At 38.1% G+C, this 8,128-nt stretch overlaps 1 protein-coding gene across 1 annotated transcript; it reads left to right on the top strand.

The window, feature by feature from the left end:
- The first annotated feature begins 3,349 nt into the window (after positions 1-3,349).
- LOC142531695 (uncharacterized) lies at positions 3,350-7,819 on the top strand. The gene is made up of 7 exons (XM_075637923.1): positions 3,350-3,629; positions 3,711-4,382; positions 4,815-4,975; positions 5,234-6,586; positions 6,710-6,863; positions 7,128-7,193; positions 7,524-7,819. Exons 1-7 carry the CDS (start codon positions 3,350-3,352, stop codon positions 7,817-7,819), a joined length of 2,982 nt encoding a protein of 993 aa, XP_075494038.1.
- The last annotated feature ends 309 nt before the right edge of the window (positions 7,820-8,128 follow it).

Raw genomic sequence — 8,128 nt, 5'->3', positions numbered from 1 at the left:
TTCTCTAGAGCGCTCGAGGATGCGTCTAGGGGGCATACTGTTCCATACATAACCCATACGTAACCAACATGCATAATTCCATAATTTATTTAAATTTAAATACTGAACAATAAAAATCTAAACATAAAATATTTCATGAAAACATGCTGTCCGAATATTTCATGTTTTAAATAAAATGCGTAAATGTAAAACTTACAGACCGAAGACGTGACTCCATGAGCTTCTCGTGGTCAGTAGTAGTACAACCCTTTACAAGAACATAGGCTCTGATACCAGCTATAAAGACCTCTAATTTCATGTTTTAAAATTTGCGGAAAAATTAAAAATTTTCTTTTTAAATAATTAAAATGTCTCGTTCATAAGAGAAACTGATAAATAAAGTTTAATGTTCGAAATAGCAGCGGAAGAAATTATTGTTTTTCAAAATAACAATTTGAAATAATCCAACAACGATAAAAATGTTTGATCATAAAATGATAAATGCTGAAAATGAGGTCCTCGAGTTCCACTATTGCCGACCCAAGCTAGCTCACTCGTTCCCGCCCTCAGTCCCGACATCATCAGTACGTACAACAATCAAGTCTAGTGAGTCTAAAGACTCAGCATGCATATATCGTATATAACAAGTAAATAAATAGTAAAATCGCATGCAAAGTGAAAATATCATGTCGTGAGACATAACGTAAAATATCGTGTCATGAATAATTATAATACGTGCATAACTGAACTGAAACTCATAAGTAAAAATGTTAGCTCCGTAGAGCCCTGTCATAAAATAACATGTCGTAGTTTTGCTGTTGAGATTATGTCCTACGCAAGTGACCCCATGAACTGCACTGAACTGAACCGGTAAGTGACCACCGGGTGAAGTAATGAGCGTCTGATCAGACTAATGCCACAGTGTACTGGCTGGAACTGAACTGACCGGTAAGTGACCACCGGGATGAACTGAACTGAACCGGTAAGTGACCACCGGGTGAAGTAATAATCCCATGACAGTGAAGTGGCCACAAGCAATATCGCATAAATCTCAAAAATGAATATTTTTTATATTTTTATGCACGTAAAATAATTAATCACTGATAAGTGCAATTTATTGTACTTTTATTACTTGTTTTTAACCTGAAATTTTGTTATTCTTGTGTAGGTTTTATGTGATTTTTTGTTGTTTTTGTTGTTGTAGTTTGGAAGCTTATAATAGAATTTTGAGTAGCAAATTGTTGAATTGGAGTAGTGCAAAAGATAAAATGGCCGAAGTATGACCGCACCCGCGGTATCATACGGACCGCACCCGCGGTCCCTGAAGATAGAAATAAAAAAATTCTGCCGAAGCATGACCGCACCCGCGGTCACTGAATTTCGAGACTGAAAGTTTCTCCGAAACAACACCGCACCCGCGGTCCTTCTTTCACCGCACCCGCGGTCCTTCGCAAAACAGAGTCCGAAAAATCTGTAACTTTGTGGACTTCGAATAAAAGAAGAGGAAAATGGTGTGCTGCGTGGGGAAGTTTGTCTGGACTATAAAAGGCTTCTATTATTCACCATCTAGGGTATTGGGGAGAAAAGGAAATGAGAGGAGGCTACAAAGAAAGGATTGAAGCTCAAGTTCATCATCCTTTGAAATCTATTGCACATTTCTGGACAGAAATTTCATTGCACTCCAAATCTCTTGTTCTAAGTTCTTCTTTCTTTATTTTTATTTGATATGTCTTGTTTAAGATTCATGTGTTGTTGTGTTATTTTTATTATGAACTAATTCTTATTTCTAGAGGAATGATGGAACAAAACTAGACACCATGTGTTGGGATTTATGAATTATGCTATATAAGTTTTCCTTATTGTTCATTTGTATTTTTTCAATCTTAATGCTTTCATTTTATTGGCCATATCTTGAATGATTCTTATGTTTATAATTTATCACTTGGAAAAGGGAATTTATAAACAAGAAAGGGAAAAATATATCGATGGTATTTATATAGTTCGGGAGGACATATATTGCTATTGAAGACATTAAAAGAAGTTGTTGCTTATTGTGTTATTTAATTATAGATTGTTGACGGGGACGTTACAATCCTTTGTTAGATAATTAGTATCTACTTAGCACTCGGGAGAGGGAGTAGATAATTTAGAATTCTTGGCTAATGTATAATAAGGACATTTATAATATAGCTACACAAAATAACACATGGTGGATAGTTGCGTGAAATCGGATCTCTAGATCTTTTATTTCATAGTTATTTGTTATAAAAAGTTTGGTGTTATAATATAATTAAATTTATTTTCAATTTAGTTATTGGTGCAAACAAATCTGTCAATTGATTTTTCTAAATAAAATTGAGACTATTTTAATTGCAAGCATTAATATACATTTAAATACGTACTCCTCGTGGGATCGACACTCGTACTCGAAAATACATTTTATTACAACTTGACGTTGTGCACTTGCAAGCAATTAAGAAATCACGCGACAAGTTTTTGGCGCCGTTGCCGGGGAGTGTCTATTTTAAATTTATATTAGTATTGTTACCAATTAGTCTTTATTTTAATTTAGAGCTTTTTTTATTGTAATACATTAAACATTGATTTGTTTCTTATCTTTGTTTGACAGTGCATGCGAAGATCGCAAAATCTTGACTTGCTAATCTTTGATCCTGAGATCGAAAGAACCGTAAGAAGATTAAGAAAGGCAAGAAGAGAAGAGATTCGAGCAATGGCTGAAAACAGAGATAATGAAAATCCACCCCCTGCAATACCCATCAGAGATCATTTTAGGCCGGTACTAAATGCTCATTACTCGGGCATAGCACGAGGGACTATTAATGCAAACTACTTTGAGCTTAAGCCCGCATTGATAAACATGGTTCAACAGAATCAGTTTGGGGGAGCCGCTACTGCAGATCCTCATCTACATCTCAGAACATTCCTTGAAATTACTGACACGGTAAAAATAAATGGTGTTTCTGATGATATAATTTGATTGCGTTTGTTTCCTTTTTCTCTTAGGGATCAAGCAAGAGGATGGCTCCAATCGCTTCCTTTGGGGAGTATCACTACATGGCAGGAGTTAGCAACCAAGTTCCTTGCTAAATATTTTCCACCTGCGAAGTCTGCACAGTTGAAGATAGAGATAAGTACTTTTAGGCAGACTGACTTTGAGCAATTATATGAGGCATGGGAACGGTATAAGGAGTTGTTGAGGAGGTGTCCAAACCATGGTTTTGAAGATTGGGTACAGATTGAATTGTTTTATAATGGTTTGAATGGACAAACAAGAGGCACTGTGGATGCAGCAGCTGGTGGAACGATATTTGCCAAATCACCTGATCAAGCATATGATTTGCTTGAACAGATGACCATTAACAGTTATCAGTGGCTATCTGAAAGGTCAGGAGTAAAGAAGACAGCTGGTATTTATGCCGTGGATCCTATCACTTCACTAACCGCCCAAGTTTCTGCATTGACCACACAACTAGCAGCCATGAATAAAGTGAGCATACCTGACACTGAAAGTCCTTCCGTGGTTGCTGAAGAAACTCATTCTCTTGAAGAAGCCCAATATATCAACAACAGAAACTTTGGTGGATTTGGAGGATATCGAGATAACCCTCCTCCTAATACTTATCATCCAGGTTTGAGAAATCATGAAAATTTTTCTTATGCAAACAATAAGAATGTGTTGAATCCTCCTCCGGGGTTCAATACATCAAAAGGGGAGGGAAAGCCGTCGTTTGAGGATTTGGTAGGTACATTTGTGGCTGAATCTGGAAAGAGGATGGCTAGAACTGAGTCTCGGCTTGATAGCATGGAGACTCACATAGGAAACATGGGTGCTACGATGAAATCTTTGGAGACACAAATTGGACAGTTGGCTAATAGTTTGAGAGATCAGAACAGGGGTCAATTTCCGAGTAATACGGAAGTTAATCCAAAAGAGCAGTGCAAGGCAGTCACTTTGAGGAGCGGAAAAGAATTGGAGGTTCAAAGTCCCAAGGAGATGGTGGAAAATGAGAAGTCAGTGGAAGATGTTGAGTTTGAGGTTATAACAGAGAATAAGGTTGAGGACTCTAAGACAAAAGTTGTACAACCTCCTGCATTTAAGCCTGCCATTCCATACCCTCAGAGGTTCAAAAAGAAGAGTTTAGATGATCAATTTGCAAAATTCCTTGAGATTTTTAAGAAGATACACATCAATATACCATTTGCTGATGCATTGGAGCAAATGCCCAACTATGCCAAGTTCATTAAAGATGTGATGTCTAAAAAGAGGAAGCTGCAAGAGTTTGAGATAGTGAAGCTTACTGAGGAGTGCAGTGCCATCCTACAAAAGAAATTACCAACAAAATTGAAAGAACCAGGGAGTTTTCCTATTCCTTGCTTTTTTGGTGGTTCTCATTGTAGTAAAGCTTTATGTGATTTAGGAGCAAGTATTAATTTGATGCCATTTTCTATTTTCAGGAAATTGGAGCTTGGATAAGTTAAACCAACCACTATCACCCTACAGCTTGCAGACAGAAGTCTTACATATCCAAGAGGGATCGTCGAGGATGTATTGGTAAAAGTGGATAAGTTTATTTTTCCTGCAGACTTTGTGATTCTAGATATGGAAGAGGATAATGATGCTCCATTAATCTTTGGAAGACCGTTCCTTGCAACTGGAAGGGCATTGATAGATGTGCATAAGGGTGAACTCACCTTGAGAGTTGGTGGAGAAGAAGTCATTTTTAATATTTATCATGCCATGAGGGGATCAAATGAGGTAAGTACTTGTAAAAGCATTGATGTTATAGACTCATGTGTATCCTTTGACTGTGCAGGAACTAGGGACCCTTTGGAGAGTTGCTTGGTTGGAGCTGCTGAAGCTGTTAGTGAAGACGACTGGGAAGTGAAAGAGCAACTGGTGGCTCTTGAAGTATTGCATAAAGAAAAGAAAACGGATGTGTTGATTGAGGAGTTGAACGTCAAAGAGAAAATAGAGGTAATATCACCCTTTCCTGATCTGAAGGAATTGCCAAGCCACCTATGTTATGCATTCTTAGGAGAGAAGTCGAAATATCCGGTAATCATATCTTCTTCCCTTACTATTGATGAAAAAGATAAATTATTGAGAGTATTGAGGGAATATAAAACTGCATTTGGATGGTCGATTTCTGATATTAGGGGAATTAGCCCCACTATATGCATGCATAAAATTTTAATGGAGGAGGAGTCGTATACTCCTTATGTGGATCATCAGAGGAGATTAAATCCGGCAATGAAAGAAGTTGTGAAAAATGAGGTGCTTAAATTGCTGAATGCTGGTGTGATATATGCTATTTCTGATAGTAATTGGGTGTCTCCTGTACAAGTTGTACCGAAAAAGGGTGGAATAACTGTGGTTAAAAATGAACATGATGAATTAATATCTACTCGTACTGTAACTGGTTGGCGAGTTTGTATGGATTATAGAAAATTGAACAATGCCACCCGAAAAGATCATTTTCCATTGCCTTTTATTGATCAAATGCTAGATAGACTTGCTGGTTATTGTCATTATTGCTTCTTAGATGGTTATTCAGGTTATAACCAGATAGCTATAGCACCAGAGGATCAGGAGAAGACTACTTTTACGTGTCCCTATGGTACGTTCGCTTTTAGGAGAATGCCTTTTGGGCTATGCAATGCACCGGCCACTTTTCAGAGGTTTATGATGGCTATATTTGCAGACATGGTGGAGGAAATCATGGAAGTCTTCATGGATGACTTCTCGGTATTTGGCTCTTCATTTGATCATTGTTTACATAACTTATCTCTTGTGTTGCAGAGATGCCAAGAAAAGAACCTAGTTCTTAATTGGGAAAAATGTCACTTTATGGTTCAAGAGGGCATTGTCCTGGGACATAAAGCATCATCTAAGGGATTAGAGGTGGATAGAGCCAAGGTAGTTGCAATTGAAAAACTTCCTCCACCAAAGAACATCAAAGGAATAAGGAGCTTTCTAGGACATGCGGGGTTTTATCGGAGATTCATTAAAGATTTTTCTAAGATCACTAAACCTTTATGTAATTTGCTTGAAAAAGATTCCACATTCATATTTGATGATGATTGTTTGCAGGCTTTTGAGAAAATCAAGAGGGCATTGGTGACATCACCAATCATGATAGTGCCGGACTGGAAGGAGCCCTTTGAGCTGATGTGTGACGCAAGTGATTATGCCGTTGGTGCAGTATTGGGCCAAAGAAGAGAAAGAATGTTTAGGGCAATCTATTATGCAAGCCGTACTATGGATGCTGCACAGCAAAATTACACCACAACTGAAAAGGAGATGCTTGCTGTAGTATTTGCCTTCGACAAATTCAGGCCATATCTGATCGGCACAAAAGTAATTGTTTTTACTGACCATGCAGCCATTCGCTACCTATTTGCCAAGAAGGATGCGAAACCACGCTTGATAAGGTGGATACTGTTATTACAAGAATTTGACTTCGAGGTCAAAGATAAGAAGGGAAGTGAGAATCAAGTGGCTGACCACTTGTCAAGACTTGAGCTAGAGGATAGGAAAGAAGAAGGAGCAATACAGGAAACATTTCCGGATGAACAACTTTTTGAGGTAAGTTCAATACTCCCTTGGTTTGCTGACATTGCGAATTTTTTGTCTTGTGGTATTCTTTCTCCAGATCTGAACCACCATCAGAAAAAGAAGTTCTTTCATGATATCATATTTTTCTTCTAGGATGATCCTTATGTGTATAAGAGATGTGCTGACCAAGTGATTAGGAGATGTGTTGACGGTGTTGAAGCACACCAAATTCTTGAGCTATGTCATTCATCTGCATATGGTGGACATTTTGGAGCGACACGAACTGCAGCTAAGGTATTGCAATCAGGTTTTTTCTGGCCAACTTTGTTTAAGGATAGCTATACCTTAGTGAAATCATGTGATAGGTGCCAAAGGTTAGGAAACATTTCTAGGCGTCACGAATTGCCACTGACAAATATTTTGGAAGTGGAACTTTTTGATGTATGGGGCATAGATTTCATGGGACCCTTTCCCCCTTCTTTTGGTCAATCTTATATTTTATTAGCTGTTGATTATGTGTCGAAATGGGTGGAAGTAATTGCCACCAATACTAATGATGCTCGTGTTGTAGTTAAGTTTGTCCACAAGAACATCTTCACCAGGTTTGGAACACCGAAAGCCATCATAAGTGATGAAGGTACGCATTTTTGCAATAAAATTTTCAACTCACTGTTGGCTAAATACAATGTGAAGCACAAAGTGGCACTAGCATATCATCCTCGGTCGAATGGACAAGCTGAAATATCTAATCGTGAAATTAAGCAAATTCTGGAAAAGACTGTCAACACCAATCGGAGAGATTGGGCTATGAAGTTGGATGATGCATTATGGGCTTATCGGACTGCATTCAAGACGCCTATTGGGATGTCTCCCTATAGGCTAGTGTTTGGGAAAGCATGTCATCTGCCGTTGGAGTTGGAGCATAGAGCATTTTGGGCTGTAAAGAAATTAAATTTTGATTTGAAAGCTTCTGGTGACATTAGGAAACTGCAGTTGAGCGAGATGGATGAGTTCCGCAATGATGCATATGAAAATGCCAAGATTTACAAAGAGCAGACCATGAAGTGGCACGATAAACTCATTGTACGAAGGGAGCTCAAACCAGGACAACAAGTACTCTTGTTCAACTCCCGTCTGAAGTTGTTTCCTGGTAAGTTGAAATCACGTTGGTCAGGTCCATTTTTGGTGGAGACAGTGTACCCTCATGGGGCGATTGAGCTAAAATGCAGTGATGGGAGGACCTTCAAGGTGAACGGGCAGTGAGTTAAGCCATATTATGGAACTGAAGTAAGGCAACTTGACAACATTTCTTTGGGCGGATCGACTTGATGTAAACTTATGGTAGTCGGGCTGAAGACGTTTAACCAAGCGCTTATTGGGAGGCAACCCAAATTTTCGTTTCTCTTTTGCATTTTGTTTTCGGTTTTGCTTTTATTCTAGTATTCTTATTTTTAGGTTGTTTATATTTTTTTTTAAGTATAGTGTGTGCTTATATCTTCCCAAAACTAATAAATTCCACTTGTTTTATTTTCAGGCATAAAAAATGAAGAAGAAAAAATTTTTTTCCCGAAA

Source organism: Primulina tabacum, chromosome 17 (assembly GCF_025594145.1).
Source record: "Primulina tabacum isolate GXHZ01 chromosome 17, ASM2559414v2, whole genome shotgun sequence".
NCBI lineage: Eukaryota > Viridiplantae > Streptophyta > Magnoliopsida > Lamiales > Gesneriaceae > Primulina > Primulina tabacum.
The sequence above is the reverse complement of the archived record's forward strand: the minus strand, read 5'-3'. Positions and strand labels throughout refer to the sequence as shown.

Excerpts from the sequence above, each read along its gene's own strand:
- LOC142531695 (XM_075637923.1), top strand. The coding sequence starts at position 3,350 with ATGACCATTAACAGTTATCAGTGGCTATCTGAAAGGTCAGGAGTAAAG. Across the intron at positions 3,630-3,710 it reads TCCTAATACTTATCATCCAG|GGGAGGGAAAGCCGTCGTTT; the intron begins GTTTGAGAAATC and ends ATACATCAAAAG. Across the intron at positions 4,383-4,814 it reads TCCTATTCCTTGCTTTTTTG|GAACTAGGGACCCTTTGGAG; the intron begins GTGGTTCTCATT and ends TTGACTGTGCAG.